Source organism: Culicoides brevitarsis, chromosome 3 (genome assembly GCF_036172545.1).
Source record: "Culicoides brevitarsis isolate CSIRO-B50_1 chromosome 3, AGI_CSIRO_Cbre_v1, whole genome shotgun sequence".
NCBI classification, from domain to species: Eukaryota; Metazoa; Arthropoda; class Insecta; order Diptera; family Ceratopogonidae; genus Culicoides; species Culicoides brevitarsis.
Window position 1 is genome coordinate 32,555,436 of NC_087087.1, and position 17,092 is coordinate 32,572,527.

A 17,092-nucleotide genomic window follows, 5' to 3' on the forward strand; every position below is an offset into this window, starting at 1 on the left:
CTAAAAAAAAAATCCTCCTTTTTACGAAGCCAAGTCTTTTGTTTCCATGTGCCTTTTACCTCTTATTATTATCCCCGTTGCGGTTGATTATTTTTACAAATATGTTGATCATGCCCTCATACAACAAAAAAAAAACTTAAAGGAATCTATGTAACAAAAAAAAATGTATTTGAGAACTCTGTGAGATTGCTACAAATTCTGTTGTTAAATGTAGCCATTGTTAATATAAAAAAAAATAAATAATTAATTATATGAAACAGAAAAAAAATTGTCTGATATATTTTTGTGAGAAATGTAAAATAATAAATATGATTAAAAAAAATAAATTTAAAGAAAAAATTAGTTAATAAAAAAATTATATAAGCGAACACGATGTTAAAATGTACTGTAACTTGTAAATAATGAAACAAACAAAAATAAATACAAAAAACTATAAATTGATATGAATGTGGTTTTAAGACAAGTCAAAGACTTTCAATGTACAATTTTAATGCAAAATTGAAATAATTAATGAAATAAAATGAAAAAAACAAAACTACATGATGGAAAAATAAAAAAATATTTTTTTTAATTTTTAAGTGATTTTTTAACAGGTAAGTGAAGTTTTTGATATTTTTTTTAATTTTAACAAAACGAAAAAAAAATATTTATAAGGTCGTTTAATTCGCGAAATTTTATTCAAGTTTTTTTACAAAAGTCGAAAATAATAAAAAAATAATATTTATTTATATTTATTTATCAATTTTTTTTTTTAATTTTTTTAATATTTTTAGTTTTTGAAAAATTTTAGCAAATAATGTATTTATAAAATTATTAATTTATAAAAACTTTCATCTTCAATTTTTGTTTTTATTAAGAAATAATTTCATATGAGATTTAATTGTATTTTTTTTTTAATTTAAAAAATATTCGAAAATAATTGTTGGATAAAAATTAAAAATTTTAATTTATTTTTAAATTAAATATTTTTTTCTAATTTTTATTTCACAAAAATTAAATTTTTAATTTAGGCCGCTCCAAACGAAACTGTCCGATGCCCCATTTTAAATTAGAAAATCCAATGGGGTAAAATTTTCTTTTAAAAATAATTTTTATAAAAATTATTGAATTTTTGTTTTCAAAAAAATTTTGACAGTTATTTTTTTAAAATTCATTTTTTTTTAATTTTAATTAAAAAAAATTTAAATCAATTTTTACTTCACTAATATCAATATAAAAAAGTCAAAACAACAAAAATATTTATTAAAAATCAAAAATTAATAAAAAAAATTGGCATTTTGTATGAAAAAAAGTATTTCAAAATTTTTTATTTTTTTTTGCGTAAATAAACGTAAGATAAAGTGCGCATGAAACTAATAATTTTTTTTAGTTGATAATTTTTCTAGATATTAGCTAAAATAATGAAATATAATCATTTAAATCTATTTTAAAAATTTTTTATTGTTAATAAATCTGTCTAAAAATTTTTTTTTTATATTTATTTTTTTTGATAAATTAATAAATATTTTTTTTAAAATAATTTTTAGTTTTTTTAGCAAACCGACAAGTTTTAAACTTAAAAAATTTAAATTTTAAAAATCTTTAAAAAAAATCCAAAATTTATTTTTAATTTCTAATTTTTTTTTTCTTTTTGATTTTTTTTATTATTTTTTTAAATTTTTATTTCTTCTTTCTTTTTAATTTTATTCAATTTCCAACCAAAATTAAAAAAAAAATTAAAAAATTTTACAAACTTTCGATATAAAATAAATCACAAGGTTGAAATTTGACAATTTTTCATATTCAAATAAGTAGCAAAGCCTGAAATTTAAAAAAAAATCGATTTTCTTTAAATTTCTTCAAAAACTGAAACCTTAAGAGGCCTAAAAATCTAAATTGAGCCTCAAATCTCTCACAAAATACCAGTCGTTTCCTCCACAGATGTATAACAGTCGTCACTATGGCTTTCCTCGTGCCTTCCAGTTACTTGCCTCTTCAAAATTCGTCGTCGCTAATTCAAAAGCTGAGTTGCGAAGCGAAAACAAATCGTGAAAATCGTGAAAAATCCGTGAAAACCCGTCGTTTCTAACTCATTAAACGCGTCATTTTGTGCCATTACGCGGTGCTGTGTTCACTTCATCGCGCCAAACGTCAAAAATCACCGAAAAAAGGAAGGAAAAACGGAAAAATGGCGAATGTTGTTGAAACGAAAATTTGAAAACAAGGTGAATCAAGTGTCCTGTGTGTGAAAATTTTTTGTCTGTGTGAAAAAATGAGGGGATGTGAGTGATGGGAACTTTGGTGTCTGTGCTCAATTGGACTTGTGACAAGTGTCGCAACATCAATGAAATCGAGAGTTTGCAGTGCTCGTACTGCCAGGCGCCCCGAAAAATTCCCGAAGCTGAACTAGATACGGTCGACGGAGTGTTATCTGCGCCCATCGGCGATAGCAGCAGCGACGAAGAAACCGACAAATTCGAGACGGTGCGACGCATTCAGTGCAACAGCAGCAAAAAAGCCTCACAACAAGACAAAAGCAGCGAAAAAGGAGTCTTTGAAGCATCTGCTGGGTAACAATTTGGCAAAAAAATCGTTGTTGTTGTAATTTTTTTTTTTCGTTAAATTAGTCAAAAATGTCGTAGAAAACATTTTTTGAATGAATTCTTTCGTTTTTTAACCCAAAATTTTGCATGAAAAGATTTTTCCTTCATTTTTTTCGCATTTTTCGCTCGAGAGACATTGACTTTGCCTTTGTGTGGGTATCGCCGAAGACAAAGACCAATACATGCGCATAACCGATCATCTGTTTTGTATTTTGGAAAACCCCACAAGTGTGTATTGGTATGTTTTTCCACAGCAACTTTTCATTTTTCTTTTGTTTATCGCTCGTCAGCTGTTTCGGAAAATGTTGCGATCGTACGAAAAAATTCCTTTTAAAGACTTGAGACGTCTTTAATTGAAATTTTTTTACATTCAAAAACCTGAAATTGAATAAAAATGAAAAAAAAATTAAATTAAAATTTAAAAAATTACTAAAAACCCTCGGAAATTGGCTCTGAATCAAACAAGTTGTTGTCAGAAAAAATGTTACGCCACAAACTCTCGATGAAAATTTTCCAACTTTACGATTTTTCCGCATGCAGCGCTATTGTTCAAAAATAATTTCCCGAAACACTTCACTTCATATTTATTGTCCTACTTTGAAACTTAACAGACGGTGTCTCGACGAGCTGAAATTAATTTTTTATTTATTTATTTTTAAAAAAAAACTTTTAAAGTGAAAAAAAATCGAAAAAAGTGACTTTAAAAAAAATAAAATATTTAATTTCAAAAAAAATATTAAAAAAGGTAAAAATAAAAAAAAATCCATAGAACACAAGAAAAAAAATTGATTTTGTGCAAATTATTTCAAAGTACTTAGTGTAGTTAATTCAGTGAGTGCAGCAAATTCTACTTAATAATTTTACGTGTGCGACTACTTTTTGTGAATAATTTCTTACATAAACCAGCAAAAAAAAATCTTTGATCAATAATTTTTTTCATATTTATTTTTTTTTCGGTTGTCATAATCGACTTATTAATCATAACAAGGAATCACAAGGATTTTACGTCATTTTTGGGGCAACTCTCGGTATTTGCTTTTTATTATGACGATAAAAAAATCATTATTGTCTGTATCGCCGAGCCAACTGTGCAGTAATTTCGATTACGTTACACAGAGAGTGAAAACATTATTTATTCAAGTTTTTTTTTTTATTTTTTTGGGAAAATAGAACTCGCGTATCTTATCTGATCATCAGGTAACCACGAAGCAACAACTGACGTATTTGACTGACAATTTATTTATTTTAAATTATGAGGAAGAGACAAAAAGTTATTAATTTTTTTTTCTTATTGTCACTCGAGAAATGTTTATTTAAAAAAAATGTTATCTTAAATTAAAAAAATGGAATGAAAAAATTCCAATTTTGAATTAAAATTGCTTGAAAAAATGTTTTAAAAAATTTAATGAATAAATTAAATAAATAATTAAAATCTATTTTTATGAAAATTTTAAATTAATTAATTCAATAATTTTTAAAATTAAATTTAGTGTGAAATGAATTATTTCTTATAATTAAATTTTAAAAAAATAATTTAATTAATTTTTTTTTATTAAAAACTAAAATTTTAATTTTACAAATTTAATTTAAAGATTCTTAAAAAATAAATTTAAGTTAAATAAATTTTAATAACTTTTCAAATTAAAATTATTGCAAAATAAATTAAATAAATCTTTAAATAAAATTTTAAAAAATAAATTTAATTAAAAAAATTAAATTTTAATTTAAAAAAAAAATATTTTATTTTATAAATTTAATTTTTTTAAGTCTAAATTTGAAGAAAATAAATAAAGGATAATTTTTATTTTTATGAAAAATTTTACAAAACGTAAAAAATAAATTAATATTTGAATACAAAATTTGAAATTTAATTTAATATTAATTTTTTAAATATTTTAATATTAAAAATTATTTGAAAAATTTTTAATTAAATTAAATTTTATTTTTTTATTGAAATTTTCGAGAAGAATAATTAATTTTTTCATTAAATTGGTTATGATTCATTTAAATTTCCCTTAAAAACCAAGATTTTCTCAAGAATTAAAAAAGTTCAGCCGAAAATTTATCAAAAAAGCATAAAAATTGTTCAAAACCAAAACGATCCCAAATGAAACCTTGAAGTACTTTGGCAGTTTCATGACGTTCCTCCATCAATATTAACATTTTTGCGCTCGAAAGTCCTTCACACAAAGACCTGCTCCAAATATTGACACAATTACATCGAAATTAACTGTTTGTTGCGTACCACAAATTACATTTATTTACATCGATCAATAAATATTTGTGCGAGTTTGTCAAAAAAAGTTCCTATTTTTAGCCGCAACTCAAGTTTCACAGGATATTAGCGGCTTTCGGTGCGACACGTGATCCATTTACACGCATATCAATTAAACTTTTGCATTTCGGAGCGAATTGGAACACGTCGCTTCACGAAAAAAAAATCGATTAATTACAAAGTTCAGAAAATGGGAATTTTTAATCATGTAATTCTCGAGAAAAAAGGCAAATGAACGAACGGTGTTGTGGAAATTATTGATCCTGTCTCTTTTTATTCGCAAGAAAAAAAAAGTGGAATAAATTTACATACTGTTTCACATGACACGACGACGACGACGACCTGCTGTAATTTTGTTGCGCGAGGGGGGCATTCGAGGCGAATTAGGTTATGATTAAAACTGTTCCGAGCGTTGTTTTTCCTCGTTGGCATGCGGAAAAGGGTGCGAACATGTAGAAAATATGATTAACATACTGCTCCGTTATTATGCTATCAGCAAAAGAGTGGTCAGTTGACACATAAATTATAGCAACAAATATGACATCGAGGCGTTTTTTCCGATCGTGTTACTTTGATGGAAGTGCCAGGTCGGATTTTCGACAGAAAATTGTAATCGATGTTGCTTGTCTGGCGAAATATCGATTGAATTTTTTTTTTCAAGTTTACTCCCTTTCCTCGTTTTTTTTGGTAGGTTGACATTTTTGTGCGTGTTTCTGAATTATTAAACGTAATGTCATGTAATTTTATTAAATTTTGGAAATCCCTCTCAAACCAGTTTGTCGAAGTTTTTTTTTTAGAAAAACATGAAAATTTAATAGATTACAAAAAAAAAATTATTTAATGATTTTAGGATTTATTTCATAATTTTCCAAGAAATTTTTTTTTTTCTGAAATTAATCTAAACAAAGTTTCTCAAATTAAAAAAAAATCTTTCTGATATTTTATTTTTTTTTTTATTTTTTATATTATAAATTAAAGTATTTATTTAAAATTTAATTAATTTTAAATTTATTTAAATAATTAAATTTAATTTTTTTTAAATTAAAATCTTCAAATAAATTTAATTAAAATATGTAATTTAATTTTTTTTTTCATTAAAATTTAATATTAAATTATTTTGAAAAAATACTTACTTTAAAAATTTTTTTTAGTTATTTTATAATTATCTTATTTTTTTATTAAAAATTTGTTTTTATTTTTTAAAACTAAAAATTAGAATTTTTATTTAATTAATTAAATTAAATTATTTTAATTAAAAATTAAATTTGTTTATACCTAATTATACTAATATCTAAAAATTAAGTCTTTTAAATTACAATATTAAAAAAAAATATTTAAAAAAAAAAATTTTTTTTTTTCAAATTTTTGTGATGATTTTTTATTATTTTATTAAAAAATTTATTTAAAATTTAATTAATTTAAGATTTTAATTGAAATAATTAAAATTTAGTAAAAATCATATAATTGACAATTTTTATAAAAATTTTAATATTCAATTTATTTTAATTTTTTTTTTAATTTTTTAACCAAATTTTAAATGAATAAATGTAAAAAAAATTAGGTAAAAATATTTTAAAATTTTTTTTTTATTTAATAAATTTTGAAAAAAAAAATTGAAATTCACCAAAAATGAGTGTTTTAAGAATAAATTGATACAATTTGAATAAATTGACAAAAAATCCTCTTGAGATAACACTTTTTCCATTAAATGTTTGCAAAAAAAAACTCCCGTAGCGTAAAACTCAACGCCGAAAGACGAACTTTGAAGACCTGAATGTCAATTAATTTGAGTTTTATTTACAATTACTCAAAATTATTTGCTATTTCTTTGTTTATTTTCTCGTCCGCCAGTTGGCATCTGTATTTTTTTATTTGCTATGTAAATATTTATGCCATATATGAGTAACAATAGAACAATATTATAATAATTAGGCAACTGCCGTATATATTTAGAGATGTTTGCATGAATGAACGCGTCATTACACTTTTTTTTTATTGGTAAAACTTTCGAGACACGCGACTTTAATCGTTCGTAGTATCGATTTTTGCGCGTTCATCGACGGTTTCGCACAAAAACTAATTATTTTATATTTTTTTGTCTTGCAGGAATGCGAATAAGCGACGTTTTCTGCCGTATTGCAAGGATAGTCTCGCGATCGCCCACAAAAACATCAATCAACGTCGCATCCGCCTGCATCGATTCCGTTTCCGGCACAACGATGCGTGCGAATTAACGTTATTCCATGCGACGAGCGGCAAACGACGTTCCCAGAGTCAACCGAACATCACGCGAAATTGGGTTTGTTTGTCGTGCGAGTACTTAAATTGCACCGTCGCCTGGCATTGTCTCAGTTGCGAGCATCCGAGTGTTTTGGCGCCCATTTACAAAGCGACGCTGAACAAAAAACCGGATATCGGAGTAAATATTGAGCAAATTCCCGCAGCGATAACAGCGAAAAACCGAAATACGTCGGAAAAATTGGAACAAACGCACCACGAGACACCCTTGAAACCATGGTTGAGTATGGAAAGTGGCTTGAATCATAAATGTGCGAATAAGAAACGATGTCAATTATGTTTATTCAATCGCTACGACTTGTTCAGTGAGAATCAGGGCATCAGCAACAACAACACGCGGCTTAACGGTTACACGCAAATCACGCAAAGGCATCCAAAGTGCGATCATTTGGCGGAAAAATCGACCGAGGAATGCATTAAACTGCCCTTTATCATCGACGACTTGAGCAAAAGTGATTATAACGCGAAAAATTTGAACAATTATTCGAACAAACGCATCAACAAGTCACTTTCGAGCATTTCCGCTGAACCTCTGAGCACCAGTTACAGCAGTAATTTGCTCAAAGAGGCATCCGCGACGGATTTGAGACGAACGCTGCGTCTGGCGAAGATTAACAACACCTCCTTCGACACTTCTTCCGGGCAATACGTGCGTCAATTGTCCGAGCCGAACACCCAAAGTGAGATAAATAACCGAATTTATCAGAACGTCACGTGCGACATCTGCGGAATTTGCAACAGTGGCAAGAAACATTCACCGCCAACGTCGAACGACACGAAAAACATCCAAGAAACCAGTCGATTCACGATCACAACGTTACGTCGTCGCGGCGAAAAGTCATCAGCAACCTCTGAGACCCCAAATCGCGGCGGAGTTTTTGTTTCCATCAAAGATTGGACCGTAAAACCTCCCATTGTTGCTTCGCTGAGCAACTTGGAGTCCAAAGACGGGACTGTCACGATGAACGACAATACTCGTGTCTACGAAAACAGTCAAATTATCAAGCAACACACGAGTAACAACAACGCCGCATCGCAAAATGCCTATGAAAATGTCTCCAAAAGTGACACGAATGACAATTCGCTCCCTGATGCGCCCTTATATGCCATCGTCAATAAGCAAGCGAATCGTTCAAAGGCAGCTGTAGCGTCAAAAAGCACAAATAACGCTGAAAAAGACAAATCACAACCACTTTACTCGTACATTGGCATCACAGACCCCAATGAAACTCCTCTGAATCCGTCGTCTTGTGATAATTCCGCCGAAGATGACGGGATTTATGCCACAATTAGTGCAAGCAGTGCGAATAACAATGTAAAAAGTAGTCAAATTGCCAGTACGTCATGCAGTCTCAACAGCAACGATGCGAATGGCGTCTCGGAAACGGGAGATATTTATGCAAAAGTATGGAAAGGACCCAAAAAATCCATGGATACACAAAAAAGGTATGATTTTTACGTGAATTTCTTTAAAATTTTACTTGAATTTGTATTTTTTGTAGTTCGGCAGCTTCGAAATTATCATCAACGTCATCAGGAATGACCCGAATGTGGACCTGCATTAAATGCTCATACGCCTATAATCCGCAATGGGTGAAACAATGTGATATTTGTGAGTCCAGTCGATCACATTTGAGCTCCAAAGACTCAAGTAAGTGTCTAAAAGAAATTTTTCATGAAAAAAAAAATTTTTTTAATCGATTTTTTGATAGATATTGAAAGTAGTGACAACGACAAGTCTCGTATGTTGAAATTATTGTCACATGGCTTCGATGAGGTACCAACAAAAGTCCCCATGGCAACTTTCGAGCAAGATTTGGAAGACGATTTTCAATTTCTGCCAGGTTTGTATTCGAATTTCACCAAAAAATAAAATTTTAATTAAAGTTTCTCATTTTTCAGGCGACACAATTCCCTCCGATTCCGAAATCGAATGGACATGCAAAAAGTGTACGTTGCTAAATAAAGGCACATCTACCGTTTGTATCGTTTGTGGCGGCTCGAAACTCCGCAGTATCACGTCTGTCGAGGATTTGACGTTGCGCAAAGGCGAATTTTGGTCCTGCTCAAAGTGCACGTTGAAAAATTCCCTCGGGAGTAATGCGTGTAGTGCTTGCAAAGCAACACGACAATCATCATCCGCCCAGCCAAATAATGTCGCAGCATCAACGACAAGTGCATCGTCAATAGCATCAACGACAACGACATCAGCTGTGACGTCAAACATGAAAAATTCATCATCTCAGGCTTGTATTTCGGCAAATTCAGGAAAACATAATGTTGTTGGGAGCGGAAGTAATAATCTGATGCCGCCCGCAAATCGGGGCGTTTCGCGAAGTCCGTCACGGAATGATCGGATATCGGCATCAGGAGCAATACCGAAGGTTAGTCTCTTTTAATTTTTTTATTTTTTTTTTTAATTTTTATATTTACTTTTATTTTTTAATTTAATTTATTTTATTTTATTTTTATTTTTTTATTATTTTTATTATTTATTTTATTATTTTATTTTTATTATTTTTTTTATTTTTATTTTTATTTTTATTTTTATTTTTATTTTTATTTTTATTTTTATTTTTATTTTTATTTTTATTTTTATTTTTATTTTTATTTTTATTTTTATTTTTATTTTTATTTTTATTTTTATTTTTATTTTTATTTTTATTTTAATTTTTATTTTTATTTTTTTTTATTTTATTTTATTTTTATTTTATTTTATTTATTTTATTTTAATTTATTTTTTTTATTTTTTTATTGAAAATATTTAACTTGTAAAATTTTTGAAAAAGCAGAAAAAAATTAAAAAATTATTTTTTTCGATTTGGTATTTTAAAGACATTTTAGCTCTTTCACAGAATATTTTTACAAATTTTTATAAAAAAAAACTTAAAAATATTTTTAACGAAATTTTTGAAATTTCAAAATTTTTGTCAAATTAGTTTAAAACTTCCTTAAATTCTTTGTAAATATTTTTTACGTATTTTTTACGTATTTTTTTACGTATTTTTTACGTATTTTTTAATATTTTTTAATTTTAAGCTTAACTAATCTCTTCAAGTAAATTAAAAAAAAAAATTTTTTTGTTTGTTTAAAAAAAATTTTTTTTAACTTTGAAATGTATGAAAAAAAAATAATTTTTTAAAATTATTTATGATTTAAAACAAAAAAAAAATTATTAAATTAAAAATTTTTTGAACTTATTTTTTAAATAAATTTTATAATTTTTTTCAACATTGAAGTTTATCAAAATTTAAAAAAATAATTTTTTTCCTATAAATTCTGCTTGAATTTTTTTCTTTTTTAAAAAATATTAAAAAATTATTCGATTTTTTAAATCCAATTTAATTTTTTTCTCACAGCGTCACAGTACCGGAGCAATGCTTTCATCATCTTCACGAAACATCATCGCCAGCGGACCAACGAAGCAAACCGCCTCCAAAACATGGCAATGTCCCGCTTGCACTTTCGAAAACTCCTCCGCCTCAGTTGTCTGCGAAATTTGTTCGAGTCACCGCAAGTTGAACGTCACAACGGAAACCAGTTTTTCGGGCGGTCCCATGGGTGCTCTCGACAACGTCGTCGACATGAGTCGCCACGAAAGCAAATTGATGGAAAATCTCCGTCAAATGGAGGAATCCGATGCGCTGAGTAAATGGGAGAACATCATTCAGTATTGCAAGGAAAACAACGAGCTTTTTGTGGATGACTCGTTTCCGCCTGCTGCCAAAAGTCTGTATTACAATCCGAATGCCAATGTCGATGTGAATCCGGTTGTGCAATGGCGACGCCCGCACGAGATAAATTGTGATGGCGGATCGTTTCCGCCATGGGCCGTCTTTCGAACGCCACTTCCATCGGATATTTGTCAAGGAGTTCTCGGCAATTGTTGGCTTTTGAGTGCTTTAGCGGTGTTGGCAGAACGCGAGGATCTCGTGAAGGAAGTTCTCGTGACGAAAGATATGTGTCCGCAAGGTGCTTATCAAGTGCGTTTGTGCAAAGATGGCAAATGGACGACAGTTCTGGTCGATGATTTGCTTCCATGCGACAAACGGGGACATCTGGTGTACTCCCAAGCGAAGCGGAAACAACTTTGGGTCCCTCTGATCGAAAAAGCAGTCGCTAAAATCCACGGATGTTACGAAGCACTCGTTTCGGGACGCGCAATTGAAGGCTTGGCAACACTTACGGGAGCTCCGTGCGAAAGTATTCCACTCCAACCGAGTTCTATTCCGATGCCGAGCGAAGATGAGCTCGACAAAGATCTCATTTGGGCCCAATTGCTCAGTAGTCGATTGGTGAAATTCCTCATGGGAGCCAGTTGCGGCGGCGGAAACATGAAAGTCGACGAGGAGGAGTACCAAAGTAAGGGATTGAGACCGCGACATGCGTATTCAGTATTAGATGTTCGTGATATCCAAGGACAACGACTCTTAAAGCTGCGAAATCCTTGGGGACATTATTCGTGGCGCGGCGATTGGTCTGACGACAGCGATTTATGGACTGATGACTTGCGAGATGCTCTTATGCCTCATGGTGCTTCGGAAGGAGTCTTCTGGATATCGTTTGAGGATGTCCTCAAGTACTTTGACTGCATCGACATTTGCAAAGTTCGTTCGGGATGGAATGAAGTTCGACTTTTGGGAACGTTGCAACCACTTTGTACACTTTCTTGCGTACTTTTAACTGTTTTAGAACCAACAGAAGCAGGTAAATATAAAAATTTATTTTTTTAAGAAGCAAAAAATTAAAAAAAAATATTTTTTAGAATTTACCTTATTCCAAGAGGGTCAAAGAAATTCAGAAAAATCCCAAAGATCGCAACTGGACTTGTGTGTTGTCGTTTTTAGAACTCGAAATCCTGCAAATCCCGAAGTTGGTAGATTAGTCGAACACAGTAAACGTCAAGTAAGTGAATTTTTCTCAATTTTTTGTAAGAAAATTCACGAAAATTCAATTTTTTTAGGTTCGTGGCTTTGTTGGTTGTCATAAAATGCTTGAACGTGATTTATATTTACTTGTTTGTCTCGCATTCAATCATTGGCATACCGGAATCGAAGATCCCTCGTTGTATCCGCAATGCGTATTAGCCATTCACAGTTCAAAAAAGTTACTTGTCGAGCAAATCACACCGCCATCTTACTTATTAGCGGATGCCATCATCAGTCTTACACTCACAAAAGGGCAGCGTCATGAGGGGCGTGAAGGAATGACGGCGTATTACTTAACAAAGGTAATTTTTTCGAAAAAATCTGTTAAAAAAATTTAAAAACTTAATTTTTTTTCCTTCAGGGTTGGGCTGGATTAGTTGTAATGGTCGAAAATCGTCACGAAAACAAATGGATTCACGTCAAATGTGATTGTCAGGAAAGTTACAACGTCGTTTCGACACGCGGCGAGCTAAAAACTGTCGATTCCGTGCCGCCGTTACAGCGACAAGTCATTATTGTGCTGACCCAACTCGAGGGAAGCGGCGGATTTAGTATCGCGCATCGACTTACGCATCGTTTAGCCAATTCGCGTGGCTTGCACGATTGGGGACCGCCCGGAGCAACGCATTGTCCTCCCATCGACAACGTTTTCGGCCTTCATTCGCCCCGAATGATCACCTAAATTGAGCTAAAAACATTTTTGGTGTGATTTTTCTTGCAAAGTGATCTTCAAAATATTGAAAAACTCTTGTTAAATGTTCTGGATAAAGACTTATTTTTCGAAAATCTTGATGACATTCATACTAAAGGGCCATATATTAACATAGATTCTCAAGTTAAACATATTAATAAGTGTAAACGGATAGTTAAGAACACATGTTATCAAGCACAGACTCAAGAGTTCACCAATGAATTATTCTTGTAGACGAGAAATTGATGTGCAACATCACAAAAAATAGATTGAGACAGATATTAGACAGAAAGTTGTCACAAATAATAATTAATTAGGTATAATGTTAGTGATAGGAGACATAGAATTAAGAATAATGTATGATAACGGAAATAAAAATAAAGTAATTTTAACTAAAAATCTCATTTTTTTTTTATTTTCTTATAAAATTTTTTAATAAAAAAAAAATTTCTTCGGTTCGCTGATAAAAATTAATTTAAAAAAAAAAAAATTTACAAAAATTAAAAATATTAAAGAATTAAAAAAAAAATATTTTTTTTTTGAATTTAATTTTTTTTAAAGTTCATAATTCTTGTTCAGAATTGTTTTTTTCAAAATTTTCGAAAATTTTTTATGATTTTTTTTTTAAAAAATTATTTTTTTAAAGTTTTTCCATAATATTTTTAATTATTCAAAAAATTAAAAATTAAAAAAAAAAAAAAAATCTTAAAAAATATTCAAACACTTTTAAAGGTAATTTTTAAATTTATTAATAAATTTCTTAAAAATTTATTTTAATTTTTTTTTTTAATTTGAAATTTTTCAAATTTTTTTTTTTTACAAATTTTCGAGAATTCACTTTGAAAAATCTATTTTCATATATTTTTGAAGACATTTTACAAAATTTTTTTTGAAAATATTTTTTCATAATTTTTTTTCTTAAAAATTTTCATCTAAAATTTTACAAGAGGATATAAAATTTACATTAACTTATCGAAATAACTCAACTATATATTGATAAAAGCTCGAAAATTGATTAATTTAACTCATTTTATAAGAAAAAATATTTCAAAACTTACATTTTTTTATCCTTCATCTTTCGAAAAAATAAAATTTTACGACGAAAAAAAATAAATAAAAATTTAGATCGAACTTTCTGACAAAAAAATCAATGAAAAGTCAAAATTTCTTCGTAAAAGCTAGCAAAAAGGTATAAATATTAATTTTTATTCAACGTAAATAATGACTTTAAGCCGGAATGAAATGCTCGTAATACGATTTTGTATATTCTATCATGAGATCTTGCATTGCCAGCGGTACATGAGCACTTCCTTGTCCTCCTTCTATCGTTCCGTCAGCTTTAAATCTCATATAACTCGCTACCGTTGTCTCTGGCGGCAAAATTGCTCCGTCTTCGATGATGCAACAGTCTTTTAATATGCAACGACGACCCTAAAAACCAAAAGTTTTCAACAAAAATTAAAATTTTTTAACATTTTTCACTCACTATCACAACATTTTTGCCAATAAAGACGAAAGAACCGATGGAAGCTGGCGAGAGAATACTTCCTTCTCCGATGAAAACATGATCTCCGATGTTCAGAGGGAAGAAAGCGACACTAAAAAATAATTTTTATTGAATACATCATGACATCATGTTAAATTTTTCAAGCCTCACCCTTTGCTGAATTGTTTGAATGGCGGTCTAACAACTGCTCCCTTGCCAACGACGCAATATCTTCCAGTTCTCACAGCAGCTAAATCTCCTCTGATGATGGCGCCGCTCTGAACAATCACTTTTCCGTGCAAAACGATGTTTTGGGAGCCGCACAGCACCGTTTGACGACTCACTTTGTTGCCCGTTGCCTGTGAAATGGAAGATTTTAGAAGAAATTCTTGATGATGGGAAGGTTTCTTGTACCGTCTCGACATATTCGTCTTTGTTGTAAAAGTTATTCGGCACTTCCATCATCCTGAAAACTGATTTTTTGGAGGATTTCGAGATTCCCGTGCAAAATTTTTGTTTTGTTTTGATTTGTAAACTGTCAAAAATGACGTTTATGAATTGATTTCAAAATTTTTGAACGTTAATTTTTTTCATATTTTGTTCTATTTAAATATTTTTGATATTGTTGTCTTTAAAATTTTTAGTAAAAAATTAGCAATTTCAATTATTTTTAATAAAAAATTTTAAGAAATGTCTAAAAATGTTCAAAATTAAAAAAAATTATAAAAATTGGGCATTTTCATACTGCTCGATACAATTTCTTTTTAATTTTCATAAAACCAATGAAAAAAAAATTAAAATTCTTAAAAAATTTTTGAATTCTTTTAGAAAAACAGAAAAAAAATTGAAATATGTAGTTTAAAATCATAAAATCGTGAAATTTTTAAATTGTTTGAATGAATTTTTAACTTTCTTTTGATATTTTTGTTGGTCCTGAAAAGGACCTTTTGTGAGTTTTTGAGATCATCCGAGGAGTAATTTATGATGATTTCTCGGTTTTCTTGGGCAACAAGACAGCTTGGATGTTTGGCAAGACGCCGCCTTGAGCGATTGTGACGCCCGAGAGCAATTTGTTCAATTCTTCGTCGTTGCGGATGGCGAGTTGCAAGTGACGGGGAATGATACGGGTCTTCTTGTTGTCACGAGCAGCGTTTCCTGCCAACTCCAAGACTTCAGCTGCCAAGTATTCCATGACGGCAGCCAAGTAAACGGGAGCTCCGGCACCAACGCGCTCCGCATAGTTGCCTTTGCGCAAGAGACGATGGATACGACCGACGGGGAATTGCAATCCAGCGCGGTTCGAGCGAGACTTTGCCTTTGCCTTGACTTTTCCTCCTTTTCCACGGCCTGACATTGTTAATTTTTGTTTTTTTTTCTTCTTTTAGCTTCGATGCAAACACAACGAGATGTTACGAATAACTGATGACGAATTCCGGAACGCTCCCTCTTTTATACAAAAAAATTCGAACGCAGACAGGGGCGGAGTTACGAACGATAAATTATTGAAAATCTCAAATATTTCCGAAAATTCTCGATGAAAATTGGAAATTTTTCATAAAAAAGAAATTTTGAAAAATTTTCCATCAGAATTTTACACAATATTTGAAAAATTCCAAAAATTCAGGGAGAAATTTGAGTTTTTGTGTAATTTTGTGTGTCTCCCGCCATTTTGGTTGTTCCGAACATCTGCTTAAGTCTGCGTTCGAACGAAAATCGTATAAAAGGGAGAACGCAAACGTCGAAAGGCATCATTTCGTTTTTGACTAACAAGGAAGAAACATCTAACAATGGCACCAAAAACCAGTGGAAAAGCCGCCAAGAAGGCAGGAAAGGCCCAAAAGAACATCGCGAAGGGCGACAAGAAGCACCGCAAACGCCGCAAGGAGTCGTACGCCATCTACATCTACAAAGTCTTGAAGCAAGTGCATCCCGACACCGGAGTCTCCTCCAAGGCGATGAGCATCATGAACAGCTTCGTCAACGACATCTTCGAACGTATCGCCGCTGAGGCAAGTCGCTTGGCTCACTACAACAAACGCTCGACGATCACCTCTCGGGAGATCCAAACTGCCGTCAGATTGTTGTTGCCCGGAGAATTGGCCAAGCACGCTGTCTCTGAAGGCACCAAGGCTGTCACCAAATACACGAGCTCCAAGTAAATTCACCCAATTTTCGTCTCAAAAACGGTCCTTTTCAGGACCAACAAAAAATATCAACAAAAAGTTAACAAAAAATCAAAATATTTCTTACCTCGATTTAATTTTTTAATGAATTTTATGCCTTTGAATGATGATATTTCTTTAATTAAATTCATAAAATATTCGAAAATGTTTTGAATTTCATCTTAAATAATTTTTTTTGAAAAAAATATCGAATATCTCGAAGCAGGAATTTAAACTTTTAATACACTTTCTTTCAATTTTTTAAGAAAAAAATATTAAAACTTTCATTAAATTTAGGTTTTGATTGATAATTTTCTTATTCATAAAAATTAGAGCTCAAAATATTCAATTTCGTATTAAATAAATAATACCAAATTTTTTATTAATTTTCATAATTTAAATATGCTCAAAAATAGGCAAAATGTTGAAAAAAAAATTTTCTTAAAAAAGAAATTTTTTTCTTCGCTTGAAATTCGACAATTTCTATCCTTAGAAGGATAAATTTCATGAATTCCAAAACATTTTTGACCATTGCATCTTTTTTAATGAGTCTAGACTTCGCTTAATATTCTACAAAAAAAATAATTTAGTGAATTTCGATTCTTCTTTAATATTTGGCTTCATTTTATTTGCAAAAAAATATGAAATTATTCTCTTACAAAATTCATAA

At 30.3% G+C, this 17,092-nt stretch overlaps 4 protein-coding genes across 4 annotated transcripts; 2 read left to right on the top strand and 2 right to left on the bottom strand.

Annotated features, from left to right (window-relative positions):
* Positions 1 to 2,009: 2,009 nt before the first annotated feature.
* Positions 2,010 to 13,153, top strand: LOC134834494 (calpain-D-like). The gene is made up of 9 exons (XM_063849198.1): positions 2,010 to 2,549; positions 6,964 to 8,601; positions 8,658 to 8,806; positions 8,868 to 8,999; positions 9,058 to 9,539; positions 10,515 to 11,862; positions 11,921 to 12,060; positions 12,119 to 12,385; positions 12,445 to 13,153. Exons 1-9 carry the CDS (start codon positions 2,269 to 2,271, stop codon positions 12,763 to 12,765), a joined length of 4,758 nt encoding a protein of 1,585 aa, XP_063705268.1. The 5' UTR covers positions 2,010 to 2,268; the 3' UTR covers positions 12,766 to 13,153.
* A 794-nt stretch (positions 13,154 to 13,947) lies between these two features.
* On the bottom strand, positions 13,948 to 14,783 carry LOC134834495 (dynactin subunit 5-like). The gene is made up of 4 exons (XM_063849199.1): positions 14,675 to 14,783; positions 14,432 to 14,619; positions 14,261 to 14,372; positions 13,948 to 14,205 (listed from the first exon to the last, which is right to left on the bottom strand). The coding sequence occupies exons 1-4, from the start codon at positions 14,723 to 14,725 to the stop codon at positions 14,002 to 14,004; spliced, it is 555 nt and encodes a 184-aa protein (XP_063705269.1). The 5' UTR covers positions 14,726 to 14,783; the 3' UTR covers positions 13,948 to 14,001.
* A 428-nt stretch (positions 14,784 to 15,211) lies between these two features.
* LOC134834496 (histone H2A) lies at positions 15,212 to 15,663 on the bottom strand. The gene has a single exon (XM_063849200.1). The coding sequence runs from the start codon at positions 15,612 to 15,614 to the stop codon at positions 15,240 to 15,242; it is 375 nt and encodes a 124-aa protein (XP_063705270.1). The 5' UTR covers positions 15,615 to 15,663; the 3' UTR covers positions 15,212 to 15,239.
* Positions 15,664 to 16,025: 362 nt separating this feature from the next.
* On the top strand, positions 16,026 to 16,456 carry LOC134834498 (histone H2B). Its single transcript, XM_063849201.1, has one exon. It carries the CDS (start codon positions 16,048 to 16,050, stop codon positions 16,417 to 16,419), a length of 372 nt encoding a protein of 123 aa, XP_063705271.1. The 5' UTR covers positions 16,026 to 16,047; the 3' UTR covers positions 16,420 to 16,456.
* The last annotated feature ends 636 nt before the right edge of the window (positions 16,457 to 17,092 follow it).